Source organism: Bidens hawaiensis, unplaced genomic scaffold, assembly GCF_021521415.1.
Source record: "Bidens hawaiensis isolate Kalapana, Puna unplaced genomic scaffold, B.hawaiensis_p1.1 tig00071656_1, whole genome shotgun sequence".
In the NCBI taxonomy this organism is placed as follows: Eukaryota; Viridiplantae; Streptophyta; class Magnoliopsida; order Asterales; family Asteraceae; genus Bidens; species Bidens hawaiensis.
Window position 1 is genome coordinate 11906 of NW_027502536.1, and position 23806 is coordinate 35711.

General features: G+C 36.5%; 1 protein-coding gene across 1 annotated transcript; it reads right to left on the minus strand.

Moving 5' to 3' along the window:
• Positions 1 to 5557: 5557 nt before the first annotated feature.
• Positions 5558 to 10797, minus strand: LOC143605841 (uncharacterized). The gene is made up of 4 exons (XM_077081815.1): positions 10724 to 10797; positions 10564 to 10627; positions 6835 to 7546; positions 5558 to 6681 (listed from the first exon to the last, which is right to left on the minus strand). The coding sequence occupies exons 1-4, from the start codon at positions 10795 to 10797 to the stop codon at positions 5558 to 5560; spliced, it is 1974 nt and encodes a 657-aa protein (XP_076937930.1).
• Positions 10798 to 23806: the final 13009 nt, after the last annotated feature.

A 23806-nucleotide genomic window follows, 5' to 3' on the forward strand; every position in this document is an offset into this window, starting at 1 on the left:
CGTTTCAATCATCTTTCGTACAATCTACAATATTAAATTTAGATGCCTACATATGGGACTTTTCACTTTTCCTTAAGAGCATTCGATTAAAAAAAGCATGTTTATTATTATTATTATTATTATTATTATTATTATTATTATTATTATTATTATTATCTTTTTGAGTTGGATCGATTTGTAATGATCATCAAACATCGACACTATTCTGCACAAATACATATGGATGATGAATTTTATGGAAGGCCATAAGTTGTGTTCTAGTGGTTATTTTTTTTTGTTGGATGCTTCAATAAACAAGAACATGCAAATTTTTTTTTTGGTAAATTTGATTATTGAGTAGGATGTGTATCGTAATTTTGTTTACAATGTAGGGTGTGTAGTATAAAATCATTTACTATGGAGCGCGTGTAGGATAATTTTGTTCACAGTGTAGGGTATGTAGGATAAAATCTTTATTGAGTAGGGTGTGTAGGATACTTTTGTTTATCATGTACTGTATGTAGTACTCATTATATAGGATAAAACCTTTGTTGTGTAGGGTGTGTATGATAATTTAGTCTACGAGTATGTTGGATAAAATCTTTACACTGTTGGGTGTCTAGGATACCATTGTTAACGATTTAATGTGTAGGCTATGTAGGATAGATATGTTTACTTTGTATGGACTGTGTATGTCAATTGATATGTAGGATAAATAATGTTTACAATGTAGGGTCTATTGAAAAAAATATGTTTACTTATATAAATTAGTTTTCTACATGCATAGGGTGTGCAAGTATCTTTACTTTGTATGATAAATTAAGTTTAAAGTATGCATGCAGCAATTGAAAATGGTACATAAAGTGGATGATTTAAGAAATAAGTTAAATAAATATTTTCACATGTTTTGTTTTAAATTTGCTATTAAGTTTTGTTAAGTGTGCAAAGATGGATTATGCCCAACATCAAAACAATAGGATTATAGTGAATGCTACAATGTTTGCCACATTTTATTAAAATATTTCTATACATTTATTTGGCTTTTAATAATTGGTTTTTTTTTTGTTTTTTTGTTTTTGAAAGCGTAGGGATGCTTGAAAACAACACGGGAAATTCAAGACAACTCATGGACCTTGACTATGATTTTGTGCAAAAAAACCTGAAGTTGTGGTTAATTATGTTGCTGGTTTTAAACTCAAAGAAAAAGAAAGCTAAGAGAATGTCAAAATACGAGCAATACGGAATTCCACTTCTACGTACAATTATACATGTATAATGCTAATACTATTGAATATAAGTGTGTAGGTATAGATCTTTTGGTGTAGGTACATATCATTCTGGGTGTAGTTATAGTTCATTTTGTGTAGGTTTATTTTCATATTGTTTTCAAACTTTCTTTGTGTAGGTTGTGAATTTTTTTTTACAATATACTGGTATGCTTTAACATGCAACTCTGTTGTGTTGTGAATCAAAATAACATATGACTAGTGTAGGAGTTGATAATGGTATGTGTGAAATTATGTTGTACTTTCTATTTTGTTGTGTTGGATGCAATCCGTTTGGTATATTTCGTGTGTGGGACACCATGAATGATACCATGCTGGCATGCTATCTGTATATTGGGTGTGTAGAATACTAGGAATAACTTTTAGTTCTTTCAAGTTAATAGACTTAGACGTTTTAAATTATTTTAAATTTTAAACATAATTGTGTAGGAAACCAAACATTATTGAAAAAAATGACATTGATTATGTTGGGTAAAAATATGTGTAGTAAGTTAAATATTTTTGGCAATTTTATGGTATTTGAGGTAGTAGTTGATTATGTAGGCTTTTATCAATAATTATGTAGGATACTAGATTTTATTTCCTGTATTACGGGGTTGTTTTACATTATTCGTTATTAATATTTATATATGTGTATTTGGATTTTAATTTTATTTATTGTAAAAAAGTTAATAATTAATATACGGTTTGATGTTGAAATGGTTTTACAAATAAATGATATGTTATAATCCGTTTTAAAAGCTATCTGGGTTTGGTGATACCTATTACCCGTTTATTTTTTTTATTATAAAATTGTTTCTTAATTATAAATAATATCTTTTTTTTTAAAATAAAATAGGATATTAATTTTTAGTATATTTCTATTTTATAGGATTTTCATATCAAATATTTGATGAGATTATTTTTTAATATAATGAGATGTTATAACCCGTTTAAGAGCTATCTGGGTTTGGTGAGACATTTACCCGTGAATTCGGGTCAAATGCGTGAGAAGCCTTCATTTATAAATAAAGTAATCTGATGGCTTGAGAGATTGATTGATTGATTGATGGCTTGAGAGAATGGTTGTTTTACAGTTTTCGTTTTTTAATATTTATTTTTTGGATTTCAATTTTCTTTATTGTAAGAAAGTTAATAATATACTTAGGGTTTGATGATGAAAGAGTTTTATAAATAAATGATATGTTATAACCCATTTAAAAGCTATTTGGATTTGGTGATCCATGACCCGCTTATGTTTTTTACTATAAAATTGTTTATTAATTATAAATAATATCTTTTTCTTTTTAAATTGGATATTAAATTTTAGTATATTCCTATTTTGTAGGATTTTCATATCAAATAATTGGTAAGATTAATTTTTAATTTAATGGGATATTATAGCCCGTTTATAAGTTATCTGGTTTTGGTAAGACTCATACCCATGAATTTGGGTTAAATCAATGAGAGGCCTCCATTTAAAAATTAAGAAATCTGGTGGCTTCCATAAAAGGGGGGATCGACCACATCGCGACACCTAGGATTTTTGGGTTTTCGTTTATATATATTATTATATATATATACTTCATTCAAAACAGAATCATGGTTGTTATTTGTAACTCCATCAAAAATATTAAACATTAAATTTGAGATCACATTATGTACCGGATATAACATGAGATTCAAATTAATGAAAAATAAACAAAATTTCTATTATTTATATATATTTATGAAATTAATTATTATTTGTAACTCACCCGACAATGTGGCTTACCATATATATAAAATATATTTGTTTACTATTATACCCCTGCCATTAAATAAATGATAAAACAAAAGATAAATTGTGATTGGTTGAATTTATTTCTCGCACTTCTCGCTATAAAAGTATTTCTGAAATGAACCAAATCCTATATATATATATATATATATATATAAACGAAACCCTAAAATCCTATGTGTCGCGATGTGGTCGCTCCCCCTTTTATGGAAGCCAACAGACTGCTTGATTTTTAAATAGAGGTCTCTCATTGATTTAATCCAAATTTATGGGTATGGGTCTTACCAAAACCAGATGGCTCTTAAACGGGTTATAACATCTCATTAAATTAAAAATTAATCTTACCAATTATTTGATATGAAAATCCTATAAAATAGGGATATACTAAAATTTAATATCCAATTTAAAAAGAAAAATATATTATTTATAATTAATAAACAATTTTACAGTAAAAAACATAAGCGGGTCATGGGTCACCAAATCCAGATAGTTTTTAAATGGGTTATAACATATAATTTATTTATGAAACTCTTTCATCATCAAATCCTAAGTATATTATTAAATTTCTTACAATAAAGAAAATTAAAATCCAAAAAATAAATATTAAAAACGAAAAATGTAAAACAACCATTATCTCAAGCCATCATATTGCTTTATTTGTAAATAAAGGCTTCTCACGCATTTGACTCGAATTCACGGGTAAAGGTTTCACCAAACCCAGATAGCTCTTAAACAGTTATAACATCTCTTTATATTAAAAAACAATCTCATCAATTATTTGATATGAAAATCATATAAAATAGGAATATACTAAAAATTAATATCCTATTTTATTTAAAAAAAGATATTATTTTTACTTAAGAAATAATTTTATAATAAAGAAAATAAACGGGTAATGGGTTCACCAAACCCAGATAGCTTTTAAACCGGATTATAACATATTATATATTTGTGAAACCATTTCATCATCAAACCTCAAGTATATTAATTATTAACTTTCTTACAATAAATAAAATTAAAATCAAAATATACATATGTAAATATTAAAAACGAATAATATATAACAACCCACGTAATACGAGGATAAAATCTAGTATATATTTATATAGGGGAGTGTTCAAATGAAAACCACTCTCTAACTTAAAAACTATGAAAACTACCATTAACCAATCATAAATTTATGTTTTTTGTTTTTCTTTTTTATTAATAGAGGGCTCATATGTAATTTGTAATATATCCTATATTATTGGAATTACTGGAATGCTTCACTCTCTCTCTCTAGAACTTAAAACCTATTTGTTTAGTAATATCACCGTCATTCTTCGTTTAACCTTAAGCCCTAATTCTACTTTGGTCGTTTGTGATTCCTTACAACTGTTACAAGAACAACGCATTTGCAACAATACAAAAAGATCCCTTCAACAATTTTGAACAACTTCACTAAATGAATCACTAGAGAACTCATCAGGATCGATGGGGGGAATATGCGTGCTACAATAATTGGTGTTGCAATTAAGAATTATATCAAGGAAGAAAGCATGCATGCTAATAATGAAAGAATCCTATTGGCTTTCATTCATCACAAGTCCCAAAAATATCATATAGCTGGTTCTTTACAAATATTTGTCTTCATTAGCAATTGTTTATTGTTTTAATCTATGTGTAAAAAATTAATTGTTTGTTTTCTACTAACAGATCGATGTTTATAGATAGAATCTAGTTTATCTGATGCAAACTGGTATGCCATTGTTTATTGACGTTTATTAAAGAACTAAATTGAATATTAAAGATTACATAAATAAGATAGGATCAAACAGATGAACATGAAGAAAAATACGAAACCAATCAAAGCTACGTATATGTAACAACCACTTATGCTTGTGTGTCTTCCATTTTTAGTTCTCTGTTTTCTCTCCTTTGTATTACATACAACCAAACTATTATGTTATCAATCATTATATCATTTACGTTTGATATTAAAGTTACATATAGGTAGCTCGCAACCTGCATATGTGTTACTTGCCCACTACGCATATGTACTATTACGTATATGTATGAGATGCATATATGTATGTACTTGTAAGATACATATATGTACCCTGGTAAAGTACATAATTGTGTAAAATAATTGGTTTCTTCAATCTTTGATACCATATGCAACTAGATAATATGATTTGTACGTGTCTTGTCTTATATAATTTGTTTTGTCTATTGCTACACATATGTACCTTACTCAGTTGAAGTTTCCGATTACATATATGTATCTAAGTTGTTTCTTCGAAAATTCTTGTCTTTTTAGGGCAGTGGCGGATCCAGGAATTTTTTTTGGGTGGTGCACTACTTTTATATGTTTCAATTTCACCGAGTCGGGTATATAAAATTCCGGGTCGGTTTGAGGTTCGGGTCGGTTCGATGGTTCGGGAAAAGTTCATTACATAATAAAAATACGATAAAATAATAAAAGAGACACCGTCAATAGAAATTAAAAAACACATAATATCAATACAATAGTCTTTATGAATTAAAAAAATTATTATAGTTGTTCCCTACGAGTCTTCATCTTTTGAAATCGTTGCATTACTTCTTCAACCGAAACTTGTTGGAGGAATTCCCTTTCAACATAACAAATGCAAGAATCGTTCATGTATTCATCACCCATCCTATTACGCAAATCCGTTTTCACATTCTTCATTGAAGAAAAACATCTTTCAACACTTGTCGTTGCAACCGGCAAAACCAATGATAACTTTATTAAACGATACACTAACGGATAATCAATGTGTAATCTTGTTTTCACCATCATTTTAGCAAGATCGCCTAAGCCACTCAAGTTGGCAAACCGCTTATCTTCTTTTACGTTAGTAATGTAGTGGCCAAGTTCATATACAAGCTTCTCCTTTTCATCAAAATCAAAATCACATGGATACATCTCGGCCAAGTTTATCAAGTTTACTTTACTAAAGGCACTAAAATTACAAGACGGGCTCAAAGAACTCATATTAGTAAGCAATTTAGTGGTTACCTCATTAAAGCGGCTTCCAAGCTCTTGAATTTGCATATCGAGAACCGTGTTGAAATTATTAACCACATAATGATGACGATTGGTGATACCGGTCTTCTTTCTTTTAAATCTCGGGTCAACATACTCGGCTTCCATATCAACCACTTCAATTTCATATTTTTCACAAAAGGATGTGACATCTTCCAAAAGTGAGTCAAAACCTTCAAGTCGATACCTTTTTAGGCCTTCATCAGTTAACTTAACTAGCTTAACTGCATTCAACATATCTTGATCTTTTCTTTGAAGCGCTTGACACAATGTGTTAGTAACACCCAAGATGTATTTCATCAAATGTAAATAAAATACAAAATTAAAAGTTTTTATGAATTCTTGAAGCCCACGTGATTCATTTTGGTAATTTGAAAACTCTCCCGATTTTTCTATATATTCAAGCACGTCAATAACACAAGGATATAAAGTAAGCAAACGGAGAATTGTTTTTTCATGAGAACTCCAACGTGTATCCCCAGCTCTTGCAAGTGACAACTCTTGATTCTTTCCACTTCCGGTTTCAACTTCCGAATTCAATCCCAAACTTTCTCTTTGACTTTCTCTTAACAAATCTATTCTTTTACAAGATCCACCAACAACATTTACTAAATTTGATAATTCTTTATAAAGTCTGTAAATCTCATAATGTTTGGTTGCAAGGCCCACAATAACAAGTTGAAGTTGGTGAGCAAAACAATGAACATAATATGCCGAAGAATTTTCTTTCAAAATTAAAGCTTTCAAACCATTAAACTCACCGGACATGTTGCTTGCACCGTCATATCCTTGGCCTCTTACTCTACCAATACTCAAGTTGTGGCGAGCAAATAGGTCATCAATTGCAGCTTTAAGAGATAACGCGGTTGTTTCCATAACATGAACAAGGCCAATAAATCGCTCCTTCACAAATCCTAATTTATCAACATATCTTAAAACCACGGCCATTTGTTCTTTTTTAGAAATATCTCTCGATTCATCAACTAATACGGAAAAGACATCATCATTAAGTTCTTCAAATATCCTTTTTAATACTTCTTCTGCAAAACAATTACAAAGTTCTTTCTGGATTGATGGAGACGTCATTTGATTATTCCCGGGAGCATTACCCAATATAACCATACCAATTTCTTCACTTAGTTCTCCAAACACTTTTAAGAACTCAATAAAATTTCCCCTGTAAAGAGATTCTTCAGACTCATCATGACCACGAAAAGCTAATGAACCATTCAACAATGCTTTGGTAAGTCTAGCCGAAGCATGTAATTGGATTCTATATTGTTTTTTATGTAGATCTGTTCCCTTATCAATGGCCACAGGTATAGACTGAGCTTGGTTAAGTAAGTCTTTCCCCTTTTTACGTGCTTTGTTGTGAAAACTATTGATTTTTCCAACATGATTGCTAAATTTCTCCCGACACCTATTCCAACATCGCAATCCTTCACTTAGAAATGCATCATTTTGTCCACTTTCCTTAAACAAGTAACAATGCAAACAATACACTTTATCCGCTTTGACACTATATTCCAACCAATTTCCAAATTCACTAGTGTACCATTCCTCATTAAAGCGTCTTAATTTACCACTAAAATTTGTTAGAGGACAATCATGCCCGGTTGGTTGACATGGACCTCTAAGTAGATATGCCCGTCTAATTTCATCTTTTTGACTTGGGTGATAAGATGAAATTGGTTGCCTTTCGGAAGGATCCCATGGTAGATCATCCAAATTTATTTTTAATGGTTTACTACTTGAAGATGATGATCCAAGGTTCGATGGTTCACTTTGATAATATTTCTTCATATTCAAAATACCTACAAATCAACAATTTCAAACTAACAAATTTAAAACTAAGAAACTAACAAAAACTAACAAATTAACAAATTAAAACCAATAATCATTAAGGCTTTATTGTAACTGCCAATGTGTGTTGTTTGATTGAGCTTTATTTGTTTTATTCACATAAGTTTATTTAGTGTTGGTGAATGCAGATCAGCAGATGGTTATCATTAGATAATAGATATGCCATTTACAATTATACCAAAATGTTCATCCATTTGCTTGCAGAGGTTGTTATGTTTTTTCTTTATTATTTATAATTCTGAATAGGTGTAATAAAAAACATAGATGTAAGTTCAAAATCTTAAGCTTCTGATGGAAATAAAAAAACCTAGAGCTGGGCAATTCCAGCTCCTGAGGCAAATGCAAAGATCCAATCCAACTTAGATGTAAGTTAATTTCACATAAATTATTACCTTCAAAGTGGGAGCCGGGAGGATTCGAGACTGATAGGGACGGCGGTGGACGGTGGTCAGTGGGCAGTGGACGGTGGTCAGTGGGCAGCGGGAGTGGCTGAGGGTGGACGGTGGTCAGTGGGGCAGTGGGCAGTGGGCAGCGGACGGCGGTGGACGGTGGTCAGTGTTTGCGATTTGCGAAGAGACTCTGCAGCTGCTGAGCTGCTTTGCTTATGTTATAAAAAACCCTAACAAGCTAACATCAGTTAGGGACTTAGGGTAACTTAGTAAAAAAAAAAACTATTAAAAACGGGAATAGAACTTGCGACCTCCGGGTTACAAAACCCACAAACTACCAGCCGGGCATGCACTTTATATGTTTTTAAGATGGTTCCTGTATAATTTATAGGGTGGTTCCTTTATTATTTTCTATATATAAATACACTATAATTTCGAAACCGCGGAACCACCCGTTACTACCGTAGATCCGCCCATGTTTTAGGGTGATTTAATAAAGTTCTTCAACTTAAAATGCTGGTTATATGATGAAGATTATAAAAAAAAGTATTTTTAAACCATAATATAAGAGAGAGAAGAGAGAGAGAGAGAGAAGAGATGAGAGAGGAGTAAAAGTAGGAATTAATTTTGATCCGTGCTTTCAACATTGGCAATTTTTATTCCAACTTTGTCCTTTTTACTTTAATATAATATTCTTCAACATTAAACTATTACAAGAATGCCATTATAATAAATTAAGAATGACCATTGATCTAATAGTTCAACGGTCAAGATTTACTTAGGTCGTTCTCAAGAAAACTATGGTTTTCATTTGAACCCTCCCATATATATATATATGTAGGTTAAGGTTAAAATAAAAACCCACTTAAGTTGTGAAAACTCTATAAACTCATTATCAACCACATGTTTTTAATTAAAATTTATATCTTGTGGTCCACAATTAAAATGAATAAAAAATGTAAAGATAAATATAACTTTTTCTCTCTTCTGAAAACATATATAAAATTAGTAAAAAAATGTTAAAAAATAGCAAAACAATTTTTTTTTAGTTTTCGATGTTTTGTATTAAATTTTACAACATATATTACGTGTGTTACAAAAAAAAATGATGTTACATAGGGTTTTCACGGGTTTTCACAAGTGGGTTTTCATTCTATACTTCCCCTATGTGTATATATATCTATAATATATATAAACGAAAACCCTAAAATCCTACATTTCGTGATGTGGTCACTCCCCTTTTATGGAAGCCACCAGATTACTTAATTTTTACACGGAGGCCTCTCATTGATTTAAGCCAAATTCATGGGTATAGGTCTTACCAAAACCAGATAACTCTTAAATGAGTTATAACATCTCACTAAATTAAAAATTAATCTTACCAATTATTTGATATGAAAATCATATAAAATATGGATATACTAAAATTTAATATCCAATTTAAAAAGAAAAAGATATTATTTATAATTAATAAACAATTTTATAGTAAAAAACACAAGCTGGTCATGGGTAACTAAATCCAGATAACTTTTAAACGGGTTATAACATATCATTTATTTACGAAACCTTTTCATCATCAAACCTTAAGTATATTATTAACTTTCTTACAATAAAAATATTAAAATTCAAAAAATAAATATTAAAAACGAAAAATGTAAAACAGCCATTCTCTCAAACCATCATATTGCTTTATTTGTAAATGAAGGCTTCTCACGCATTTAACCCGAATTCATGGGTAAAGGTCTCACCAAACCCACATAGTTCTTAAACAGGTTATAACATCTCATTTTATTAAAAATTAATCTAATCAAATATTTGATATGAAAATCCTATAAAATAGGGATATACTAAAAATAATATATTATTTTATTTAATAAAATGTATTATTTAAAATTAAGAAACAATTTTATAATAAAGAAAATAAACGGTTAATGGGTATCACCAAACCCAGATAACTTTTAAACCAGATTATAACATATCATTTATTTGTGAAACCATTTCATCATCAAACCTAAAGTATATTAATTATTAACTTTGTTATAATAAATAAAATTAAAATTCAAATATACATATATAAATATTGAAAACGAATAATGTAAAACAACTCTCGTAATACGGGGGATAAAATCTAGTTACATTATAAAACAGATAGGCGACTTTTCACCTTCCTATACCCACTATCCTTCAGACGCCGTAATATTAAATGCCCTGACTTCCGACTTTCAACTCCGATAAAACCATCCGGCCGGCCACTTCAATGCTACCGTCGACTTCAATTCTTTCTTTTAATTCCTCTCCATACCTGCTCTCAATACGTTAGAGCCTTTATCCTCAATCAATTTCTTTTAATTGATGTCAGTTTCTATGTATTATAGTCATTCGAATGGTTACTTTCTACGCTATAAAAGCAGCAACACGAAATTCTTCATCACCAGACTCTGCACTTCCTGTTGTTTGCAGTGAGAATCCCATTAATTTTTTATAGGTATTTGTTTTATTCTCAATTTTATTGAATATTGTGTTTGGTTAGTCTCAATCGATTGTATTGTTTCGTTATTAATAAACAATGTTAGGTTCTAGAGCACACACTAAAGCAATAAAATACACGAGATTTACGTGGTTCGGTTACGGTGTGTAAACTACGTCCACGGGGGCAACTAGGGTTTATATTTTATTGAGTGATAATTTGTTACAAGTACAAGAGATTATATATAGGCTAGCTAATTAGGGTTTAACCATTTGCTAATCTTGCTAAACAGGAAAACTAACAAACTGGGCTTGGGCTATTAGGGCTGGCTAGACCCGTTTCTGCCTTTTCTCTTATTCTGGCTATCCCATTAATGGGCTGGGCTGAAGACAACATATCTCCAACAATCTTCCACTTGGTGTCTTCGGACCTTGAACTGCACCATCTCTTCTATACTTCCGTAAAACGAAAAATCCCCCTGATCTTCAAAACTCCCTAGTTACCCCACCTTCTCATCTTTATTCCTAAAGGCCAGCAGAAGCTGTGCATAGCTTCTGCTTATCCAGTACCATAACTTTGGTAAACATATCTGCTGGATTCTTAGCACCTGAGATGTTCTTCAAGCTGATTGTTCCATCACTGATCAATCCTCTCACGAAGTGATACCTCATCCCGATATGCTTCGTCTTCCCATGATAGACTGGATTCATGGAAAATTTCACCGCACTCTTATTGTCACAATACAATGAGTAATCAGATTGTTGTTTACCCAACTCTTCAAGAAAAGTCTTCAACCATACTAACTCTTTACTTGCTTCAGCAACAGCCATGTACTCGGCTTCTGTTGTTGATAGAGCTACGCTTTTCTGAAGTCTGGACATCCAGCTCACTACTGTTCCTCCCACTGTAAAAACATACCCTGTAGTGCTCTTAAATGTCTCTTTACATCCACCCAAATCAGCATCTGTAAAACCTCTTAGAATAGCATCCTTTCCTCCGAAACATAACCCCATTTTTTTGTGTATGTAGGTTCCCTGGACGGATCTCACGAGATATCTCGGTCTACTCAGGTGCGGAATCCCTGTGTAGATCGTTACGAGTATAGAACACGAATCACACGAACACACGAAACGAACACACGTTATATATTATAACTCAAACACGTGATGTAATATCACTGTTACAGACTCTCGTCCTTACGTTACAATGAACTTGAACAACTGACACGAACTTAAACAGCGAACTGGTACTAAGCACCAAGCCGTAAGCTAGGTATATAAATACACGACAACTTCGCCTGGCATGTTCAGGCGAAGTTGTCCATAACTTCGCTTGACTAACAAGTTCGCCTGTTAAGCGAACTTGTCAGTAACTTCGCTTAAACATACAAAACATAATTAAACATTACAGACTCGATTACAGACACTAGACTATGAACTACTGGCATTATGCACCAACAGACTCCCCCTTGGCAGTAGCTTCATGTCTTGATCTTCAAGCACGTGTCTTGTAACCTTCAATCTCTTTGTCTTCATGCATGTACTCCTTCTCTCACACATACCGTGACTACTCGCTGATATTTCCTCGCTTCGTCTTTCCAAGCAGGAATATAAAATATCTTCTTTTCATTTAACACCTGCAGATCAGCTTTCGATAAATTAACAAGATGCATCGGAACATACACTCTTAGCACTTCTTGTTCGTCTTCGTCTTCCATCACGGCTTCAGCAGTCTGGCAATCAACATACCACCATTTAAGGTTCCTTAACACATCCTTGGGCATTGTCTTCATCGGCACATCTTTAAGACACCGAATCGGTTTGTACTTCATTACCATCCAAGGCTTGCCATCTGCTCTCATTCCCTTTTCTTTATCTTCCACTAGCTTTCCCTTCCATGGCTTTAATAACTCAAACTTCTTTTCTTTAATACTTTCTTTCCACACGATCTTCCCAATAACTCTGGCCATGTTGTCGTCACTTCTATTAATCAACCCCAATCTAGCCAAATCCTTCACCTCACATTCAGGCAATGTATTGAGAGATCTCAACGTCCTCTTAAAGTATTGGATCCCATCATATCTTTTCACCACGAACACTTTTAACTGTTCATCATATAGCCAACAGATAATTCCTTTCTTTGATTCAGCATAGCCTTTGATATTATAACTTTTCTTGAACATGGTTGGAACAGCAGGCTTCTTAGTTTTGATAAACCAATGAGCATAGCCTTCCTTCCATCTAGGCTGCTCCTCCCATTCTGTATCATCACCTGCTGTGTCTTGACATACATCTAACTTTTCAACTTCAGGGATCTCGTGTTCAACATTCTCCTCAACTATTTCACCCTCTTCAACATCATCTTCAATTACTATTTCAGCACCAATCTTTTCAATCTCCTCAATTGGCAGCATATCATCATCAAACAACACATCATCACTAAACATATCATCATCTAATTCTTTCAAAGCATCAATCACATCATCTCCCATTTCTTCATCATCAACCATCACCACCTCATCACCACCAGAACCGCCAGCCGCACCTGTAGACTCCCCCTGAGCTGTGGAAGTCCCAAGAGCTTGAGTAGTTCTTGGCAACTCACCACCTGCACCTTTCGATGCATTGGGATCATCGTCTCCATCATTTCTCTTCTTTGTCCTTAACTCGTCGCCATTACAGCTTATCTCCCCCTGAGATGCCAAGAACTCCTTCATAGCATCTATAATTCTCCCATGTTCAACCAGGAGGGACGACTGTAGTTGATTTTCTGCTACTAGGCGTTGAATAGCCTGGGTCTGGACAAGATTCACCCTTGATTGTTCTGCCACGACCCGCTCAAGTGCAGCTATTCTCTCCGAGTCTGAGAGGGTTGCATCGAAATCAAACCTCATGTGAGATGTGTCCTGAGTATACTCAGCAGGGATTTCGAATGAAACCGGGACATCAGAAGCAGCTGTGGACGTAACCGCAGGTGGTAACGTGACCGACAACCCTGCAGTTGCAACGACTGTAGACTCAATAAATCGTGCAACAACCTCCGACGGAGTAAGCGTTGGAGGCGGCAACGATACAATCTCTGGAGTCGTCATCTGTAGTGTGATGGATGGGATGCCGAAAGCTGATGTAGCCACCACGGGAACATCCGCGGCGCTTAAACTTGTAACCTGTACAGATGTAGGAACAATCGACATACCTGACAGTGCAGATGGAGCGAAACGTACAACTCTTGAAGTCTCTCTAGCTCCCATACCTACACCTGTCCTTTCCCGTCTCGAACGTCTGATCAGTTTGTGAATATCTTCTTCTTCTTCTTCTGACTCACTATCATCAACTGTCCTCTTTCTCTTCCCTAACGTCCTCTCTCGAGTCACCAACATCCTTCTCGCCTCATCCATAACATCATCAAGATCTGAGTCAGCCACCGTCGTAGCTGCTCTAGTAACACGCACAGTCGAGACACGTTCAACTGGGATCTGAACGTTCTCCTCTGGATCCACCCGATCCATATCGAAGAATCCTTGACCTCCGAATTCTGCATCAAGGTCCACTTCCTCCTCCGGTGACACAACAGGAGCAGCAGGTATAGCTTGAGATGCTCATGCCTGTTGTGGTGCCGGGTCTCTGAACTCATCCCCACGAGCTGGCACATACCCCGGGTTTATTAAGTACCCAAAGAGTGGAGTATGCCTTGGACGCAGTTCAGGCTTGCTCCTCGCGCTGGATGTTCGGCATTGAGCGAAGATACGTTTGCTCACACTCTCCACGTATCTTATTGGACGTCGTTGAGGCAACGTGGGAGCAACATGATTCAAGATCATCTGAATGAATCTTGGATACATGATGAACCTTTCACGAGCCATCGCTCTTCTCTGTCTATCGATCTCGTAAAAGACCATCTGACTAAAGCTATAACGTTTGTTATAAGTCAGAGCAGTCATTGCTGACTGCATGGTCGCACCCATACCATCAGTGCCCGCCTTCCTCCCAGACATGCAGACAATCATTACGTGCATGAGGAAGCGCCACTGATCAAGTAGGAAACCCTTCCTCCGTTGTGTATCGCCCAATGGACCAGAATAGCCCATTCGTAGAAATGCTCCATCGCGGAACGGAGCAACAAACTCTGTAGGGTCATTCCTAGTCTCCTCTCCAAAACGTAAAGCCACCCGTATTTGTTCAGAAGAGAACTGAACTTCTTGATTGTTGACGGTTGCTCGCATAACCGGGGGCTCAACGCGGCAATAGTATTCCACTGTCTGCCAGAAATCCTCAATATTGGGTAAGGAAATCGGCAGAGTCGTAGTGATTGCGTGGAATATCCTCGAGCGAAGGAGGAATGTGATTATCTCGCGGTAATCCTCCACACCACTCGCTTCCGGGTCTAAGGTGATAAACATATTGTGACCCGGGAAGAATTGCCTCTGATTATCTCCGTCATCTCCTCCAGCACCTCCAGCACCGGCAACAGCAGCCATATCTGCAACAAACGAAGCAAGTTAGATAAACGTTAAGGTATAACACAAGTTCGCTTGTTACCATGTGCGAAGTTGTGATAAAATATGTATCGGCGAAGTTAAAGTTGGGGCGAAGTTGGGAACAACTTCGCTTCAACTTTAAGTTCGTCTAATAACTGAAAAGTTAAAAAGGTCTAGGCGAAGTTAATGTTAACTTCGCCTCACCACAACATCGCCTCAGGCGAAGTTTAGACTCAGGCGAAGTTACGGATAACTTCGCCCAAACCTTAAGTTCGCCTGAATCTGAAACGACAACAGTAAGCAGAATCTAAGTCGGAAAATCTGATGTTTTGGTTAGATTGGCGATTGAGGACTCTAAAACACAAGATTTTAAGGATATGTAGACGATCAGAATGATTATGAACACGTAAAAAACAAGTTATGAAAATCCGTAATAAAGGTCGATCGACCGAGGTCACGAAACAAGTCGAAACGACCTCAGATTAACATCAATGAACATTGATTATACGATATGATGACCCAACAAACCTATAAATCTGTTTGAAATCGAAGAATGATAGCAAAGATGAATCGACAGATAACTTCGCGAAGTTATCGAGAAGTTCGCTTAGGGTTTTGCAGACAAGTTCGCTGAATTTGAAAAATATGAACAGTTTGACCTTTGAAAATCCTTATATAGGGACGATGTTATACAGGCGAAGTTACGGTTAACTTCGCCTAGGCGAAGTTATTCACAAGTTCGCCTGTTTAACAACTTCGCCTATATTTACAAAATCAACCCTTATAATTCGAACATTTTGCATTTAAGTTTTAAAACTTCCCTTTAAGAATTGAATGACACGATCAAGTCCAAGTAACCATTTATAAAAGCATACAACTACATAAAAAGAAAACTTTTAACAATTAAAGTATAAGGGATCAAATTTCAGTCTCGATAGGGACTACTACGTTTTAGAAAAGATCCGAACAGGAATCATACTAATTACGTGACTGTCACATAGATCCGTGTTTAGCTGTATTATGACATAAAGAGACAGGTTGTAAGCAGGTAAATAACTTAAGATGGTTTTCATCGTTTCTGTGATACGAGTTAGGTTCAATTATGCCTCAAAATTTAAGTGGGCAACAACTCAGAGATTATGATGCCTCCTATCTATTCTCAAAGCGTATTTGGCTTTCCCCAAGTCACCCCGAATTGACCTCGACCCATAGTGTCTGATTAAGTTTGTAAGTACTCTTCATCTGGTTCCCGTTCTCTTTCTTACTCCATGATTGAGAAGTCTTGACATTTTCAGCTCTAGAATGTTTTCATAACTCATAATTTTTTTTTTATGATAAACATTTACATAGACTTCAGAGTAGTAAACAACTGCAAGTCCCGAATCTGGATCACTGCAGTTTCTTCACACACTATCTTTACGGGAATCAGAACACGTACGGGCTCGTGTATGACTGTGTAATCGCTTTTCTGCCTATCATTCGGAAAGATATATATGGAGACATGCAAAACTCGTAGGGAGTTTCCACGTAAAATCAAGTAGATTTAGTTTGTATCACATCTACTTTTACGCACCATAAAAAGCTACCATGACATACAATAACTGTCCTAAAGCCTTTTAAGCCTAATAACTTCACTAGTTAAGCACACAGAATCAGTATATTTATCATTTTCCAAGGTTGGATCAATTTTCTGTTAAACATAGCAAACGAACTTCTTACGAAGTAGCAGACTTGAAAAATAATTTCATTTCCCTAAAAAAAATTTTAACATTAATCGCCCCGACCAAAACAAAGTCTTCATGTAAACGGCTATCCCGAAGATCCAATGGATCAGCTGGACCGACCACATACAAGTATGTGTCCTTCTAACTAAGTATGATCGACTAATTTTAAGCGAAAGAATGAAAACTCTTCATAAACCGCCCCGGTCACTTTCAGTCCTTTGGTTAATGGCTATCCTCAAATTCTACAAGTAGAAAATAAGGACCAAAACATATCCGAAGACAAGTCCTTCAAACTGAGGCAACCGACATATTTTTAAGCGATAGTGACTTTTTTTTTTTTTTAAATATAACATGAAAAGCATGGTTACTGGGGATTGATCATCCCATTCAGCTCGATAAGGTTTTGAAATCTTGTTTTGTCAAACGCTTTAGTATAAAGATCAGCGAAATTATCAAGCGTATCCACCTTTTCAAGCACAATCAGTTTCTTCTCAGCACAATCCCGTATAAAATGATGACGTATGTCAATATGTTTAGTTTTACTGTGCTTCACAGGATTGTTAGTTACTGAGATAGCAGCTGTGTTATCAATGCAAATAGGAGTAAGTAAGAAATTCAGACCATAGTCGCGCAACTGTTGTTGAATCCAAAGAACCTGGGAGCAACAGTTGGATGCTGCCATGTATTCTGCTTCACAGGTTGAAATTGCGACCGAAGTCTGTTTCTTGCATTGCCACGACACCAATCTGCCACCAAGAAACTGACATCCTCCAGTTGTTGACTTCCGACTCTGATTGCACCTTCCATAATCAGAATCTGTGTAAGCGACTAGCTCCAAGTCTCCTCCTCTCGAGTACCACAACCCCAGCTTCGGTTTGCCCTTGAGATACCTCAGTATCCTCTTCACACCCTTCAGATGAGATTCTTTTGGGTTTGCCTGAAAGCATGCACAAAGACAAACAGCAAACATTATATCAGGCCTAGAAGCAGTTAAGTACATTAAAGAACCTATAATAGCCCGATATTGAGTTGGGTCCACATCTGTATCACCGTCTGACTCAGCACCCAATTTGTGATTGACGCAGATTGGAGTGTCGAATGGAGTGCTGTCCTCCATCTTGAAGCGTTTGAGCACATCATGGACATACTTGGTCTGATGAATGAACATCCCATCCTTCTTCTAATCAACCTGCAATCCTAAAAAGAAAGTTAGTTCACCCATAGCACTCATTTCAAACCTCTTTTTCATGACGGCCTCAAAATCTTGACACATGGAGATTTTTGATGCAGCAAAGATAATGTCATCCACTTAGACTTGCACCAGCAGGAAGTCGCTTCCATCTCTCTTGAAGAACAGCGTGCTATCTATCTTCTCTCTTTCAAACCCATTTTCAAGCAAGTAATCTGATAAAGTTGAATACCAGGCACGAGGTGCCTGATGTAGTCCATACAATGCCTTGCTTAACTTGTACACGTGATCAGGAAAGTCTGGGTCAGGAAAACCCGGAGGTTGCTCAACATACACTACCTCATCAACTTTCCCATTCAGAAACGCACTCTTCACATCCAACTGAAATACCTTCATCTTCTTATAAGCAGCGAACGCCAAAAACAATCTAATGGCTTCCAACCTTGCGACAGGAGCGAACACTTCATTATAATCAATCCCCTCTTGTTGATTAAAACCTTTAACGACTAGCCTCGCCTTGTTTCTTATGATAATCCCTTTCTCATCTCTCTTGCACTTAAACACCCATTTTGTGCCTATCGCATGCACATGCTTCGGTTTTTCAACCAAAGTCCAAACTTCCATTTTCTTGAATTGAGCCAACTCTTCTTGCATAGCTTCGACCCACGAGCTGTCCTTGAGAGCCATTTGATAATTCTTCGGTTCAATCTGGCTGATAAAGCAGGTGTACAAGCAATCGTTGATTATGCCTGTCTCCTTGATGCTTGTGTAAACACAGGTGTGCTCATTCAAGCTACGTCTTGTTTGTACACCGGAGGACACATCACCAATCACATTCTCCAAAGGGTGATCTTTATGAATTCTCGTGGTCGGAACAGAACCAACATGCAAATTGTCTTCCAAGTTAGAAGAGAGCTCGTCAATGGTTGTTTCATGCTGAGAGTGAAATGGATTGAAAAATTCTTCTTCAGTCGAGGCAGCAGGGGTATCGACAGCATTTGATGAGGAAGGTTGACATTTATCGATCAGCTGTCTTTGCAATAGGTTTTCTTCCTCATCAAGGATCATCTTCGTAGCAACTCTCTCTTCTTCTTCAGGAATATCCAAATACGGTATGTTAAAAGACTTAAAAAGTTTAACATAGTCGAAAAACTCAGCAGGTCCGTTGCTTGGTTTTGGCGGTTGGTAACTTGTGATATCGGTGTTACACACCACCTCAACCTTGCTGGTCGATGTATTAAAGACACGTCTGTTGGGAGTCCCAACAACATAACCGACTAAGATTCCTTCATCGGCTACTTCACCAAATTTAGAATTTGTCTTTAAAATCGAACAAGGGGACCCGAATGGTTCAAGACCACTCAAGTTGGGCTTTCTCCCATGCATAAGCTCATAACACGTTTTACCAAGTCTTTTAACAGTTAAGACTCTATTCAGAACATAACAGGCTGTAGCAACAGCTTCAGCCCAAAACACCACAGGAAGCTTCGAATCAGCCAGCATTATTCTGGCTCCTTCAATTAATGTTCTGTTCTTCCTTTCAGCCACTCCATTCTGTTGCGGTGTATACGGAGCGCTGTATTGGTGTTCATTCCCTTTCTGAAGGCAGAAGATCTCCATCTCAAAATTCTTGAACTCCGTTCCATTGTCACTCCTGATGAACTTAACCCTTTTATCCATAACGTTCTCAACTTTGGTAATCAAATTCTTCACCATCTGAGCCGTTTCGTCTTTTGATTTCAGGAAATATACCCACGAATATCGTGAGTAGTCATCAGTGATCACCAAGCAATAAGAAGTACCTCCTAGACTTTTTGCATTCACGGGACCGAAGAGATCCATGTGAAGCAACTCTAGAGTACTGACAATAGAATTGACCTTCTTGGTGTGATGGGATTTCTTGTGCTGCTTTCCCTTCTTGCACGCTATACATTTATCTTCAAAATTGAAATTCTTCAAGGGAACGCCCAGCACAAGTCCATTCTTGACAATGTTGTTCATCTTCCGAAGATGAATGTGCCCCATTCTCCTATGCCACAATTCGGACTCCGATTCGCTCGCTTTTGTCATAAGGCATGATTCTTCCGTGGCCATTTCAGTTGACCTCATATCCATAATATACGTATTTCTTTCACGTGGAGCCTTCATCACAATCCACTCCTCTGGTATCTGAAAACCAGGTTGCAACACAATCGCCTCATTCTTTGTAAAATGAACGGTGTACTCCTTATCACAGATCTGCGACACACTCAGCAGATTGTGCTTCAATTCTTCTACAAAGTTAACTTTCTCCAATGTCATCTTTCCGTTCGACACCGTTCCCATTCTTGTAATCTTGCCACCACTTTCACCGTCAAAGCTCACTCTCCCTCCTTGAACAGGTTTCAAATCGTGTAACAAGTTTTTGTTACCCGTCATGTGCCGGGAACAGCCGCTATCTACAACCCAAAGATTGTTGGCAGCCCTGTTCAACTGTTCCTGCACAATAAAGCAAAAGATTAGAATTTAGGGACCCAAGACCAATTGGTCTTGGATCTATACATCCCAAACTTTGGCTTTCCAAAGTTAGTATCTGGATAATTCCTGTAAGTCCTATTAGGATATCTCCTTGAAGATTGATTGTGAGGCCTTCCAAACCTTTGTGAATTGAAAGAATTATAGCTTGTGGTTTGGTTATTAGCAGTGTAAAACTGAGATTTGTTTCTATGAAAACCTGAATTAGTCACATTTCTAAATTTTGAATGGTTTTCATTTTTACCAGTATTATGATTACCATTAGGTTTATTCTTAGTTTTAGTAGGCCTCACACCTCTGAATCGCTGCTTCAGAGGGCAATCTGCAACAAGATGTCCTAATTGATTACACCTAAAACAACACCTATGCTCAACTTTTTTATCAACCGGTGTTTTAGATGTCGAGGCTTTATTACCGCCCGTTCGTCTCACATATGGTGGGACGTACGGGTTTAGTGGAGTACTCTTTTTATTCGTCTTATGTTTCTCTCCATCATTGGGTAATACCACCTCCTCTTTTGCCTTACCAGACTCGGATGACTTATCCGAATCCGATGAGACTGGACTTGGATCAGAAATTTTAACACTTGAAACAGGCGAACTTGTTTCGCCTCCACTAACATTTGGTTCTTTACAAGTTACTTTAACTGGTACTGTCTGAGCAACCTCAAAGTCAACAGATTTCTGAACACTAGGGTTAAAAGTGTAATTGTGATTATACGGTGGTGGAACCTCATGATAACCAATTCCTCCTCTCTTAACAGAGGAACCTTGATCACTAACAAGGTGATCAAGAATAGCAGAGGAATTTCTGAACTGCTCTAGTTTTCTATTCAGTTCCACCACTTTTACCTGGTGATCAGCAATCTGTTTTTCTCTATCAGCAATTAGTTTGGTTTTTTCTTCCAAAACTTCATAGCTTAAATCAATCACTTCAATTTTTTCAGCAAGTTTTGTTTTTAGACTTTTAACATCTTTTTCACAAGCTTTTATTTTGACTTTATAGCTATTTTCTCTTGCTTTTGTAAAATGATGATCTTCTTTTAGGGTTTTAAATTCAGCATCCAACCTAACATACTGATCAGTTATAGTTGCTAATTGCTCAGAAAAGTTTTCACATTTAGAACATGTAGGTTTAGAACATACCTCGGAGAGCTGGTCTTTAACATCTGCCATGAAAGCTTTTTCTTCTCCGGTAACCTTCTCACTTTCTTCAGTTTCAACCTTTGCCAAATTTGCCTGCTCAAAAGTTTCTTTAGACTGCAGGTTCCAGTTGTATTCACCAGCTTCTCTGGACATCATGGCACTATAATCTTTAGAACCTCCACTTTGCTGTGTAGACCTGCCCTGACTTCGTTCTACACGCTCATTCCTGCATTCCTTTGCAAAGTGACCGTTTTGCTGACAATTGTAGCATCTTACCTTCGTCTTGTCGAACCCTGGCTTTCCACCGACAAACTTTCTTCCGGTCTTTCTCATAAACCGCTTCACTCTTCTTACAATCATGGCCATCTGCCATTGCAGATCCATTTCCTCCAGATCATCAGCATCAATCTGGTCATAGTCTTCATCCAACATAGCTGGATCAACAACCTTCCCTTGAATGTAGTTCTCATAGGAAGCAATAAAAGAAGCATAGAGACCAAACTGCTCTTCAGCAGACTTGACACTCATAGGCATCTTGGAGTAGTTGTTGCTGGGAATACTTGGAGAGCAACTACTCTTGCTTACCTGGGGTTGAGAACCACTCGATCCACCTGCTACATAGCAAACATCACCATTTGTGTTGACTGACACATGACCCTCATGTGATGAGTTTGCGCCCGACTCTCCCTTCGAGTAGTAGGCAGCAGATTCAGTCTTCGATCCTGAGCTAGTGTTGACTTTAGCTCCATACATACCTGGATCTTGTACCTGATCCGTAGGTGTCTCCTTTCTAACCATGTTAAGCTCAAAGGTTCTGAGCTTGTTGACTGCCGTTTCTAGATCATATGTGGGAAAGTCTTTGTCTTCCCTCATCAGCACAGTGTACATCTCCCATTTTGGTGGGAGAGCATCTAGAAGCTTCTCAACTATTTCTTCTTCTCGGTAGGAAATAGAATAGTTGCTCAATTCAGTCATCAGATGGTAATATCGAGTGATAATATCATCTAAGGATTCATTCTTCAAATACTTGAAGACTGAGAACTGGGTTTTGAGCAATTTTATCTTGGAAGCACGGATTCCTACATTCCCTTCAAATCTGTTCTCAAGAGCTTCCCAAAGCTCTCTTACTGACGTATACTTTCTAAACGTATGAAGGATCTCTTGTGGAAGAGCCATAGTAATAGCAGCATGAGCCTTGCTCTCGGCCTCATACATCTTTTTCTCTTCTTCTTCTTCTTCTTCCATTTTGCTATACTTTTTGATTTGATCACGACCTTCATACTCCATAACTGGTGGAATATAACCATCCTGGATGCATACCCACATCTTCGCATCCTGGTATTTGACGTATTGTATGAACCGATCCTTCCATGCAACGAAATCGGTTCCCTTCAGCAATCTTGGGGCCTTAGTAGCTGACCCTGCTTCAACTTCCATCTTCACTAACTCAGAGATGTTAATCGACGACATCTTTCCCGAAAAGTAAGAAACCCGAAAAAAAATCAAAAAATTTTCTGAAAAGTACTGTAGGCGAAGTTACGGATAACTTCGCTTAAGCCTTAACTTCGCCTCTGATTAACTTCGCTGAAGAACTTCGCTGATGATTAACTTCGCTTAAGGTAAGCGAACTTAGGAGGTAGGCGGAGTTGTAGAGAACTTCGCTGAGTTAGGCGAACTTGAGAAGGTAGGCGAAATTGTGGATAACTTCGCTTAACCTTATATCTTCGCCGAAACCCTACGTATCCTGACGGCAACTTCGCCTGATGAACACGGACGTTTTTGCATATCTGAAATCTGGATTTTACGAGATTTTTGACGGTGCAAGAATACGATGGTAGGAGGTAAGATTGACTCAAAAACACAGAAAACACGTCCCGCGAATAGTCGAAACGGGACGATTTCTACACCCGCGTGAATATCCCGAACCTCACAATCGAGCAAAAGCTCTGATACCAATTGTAGGTT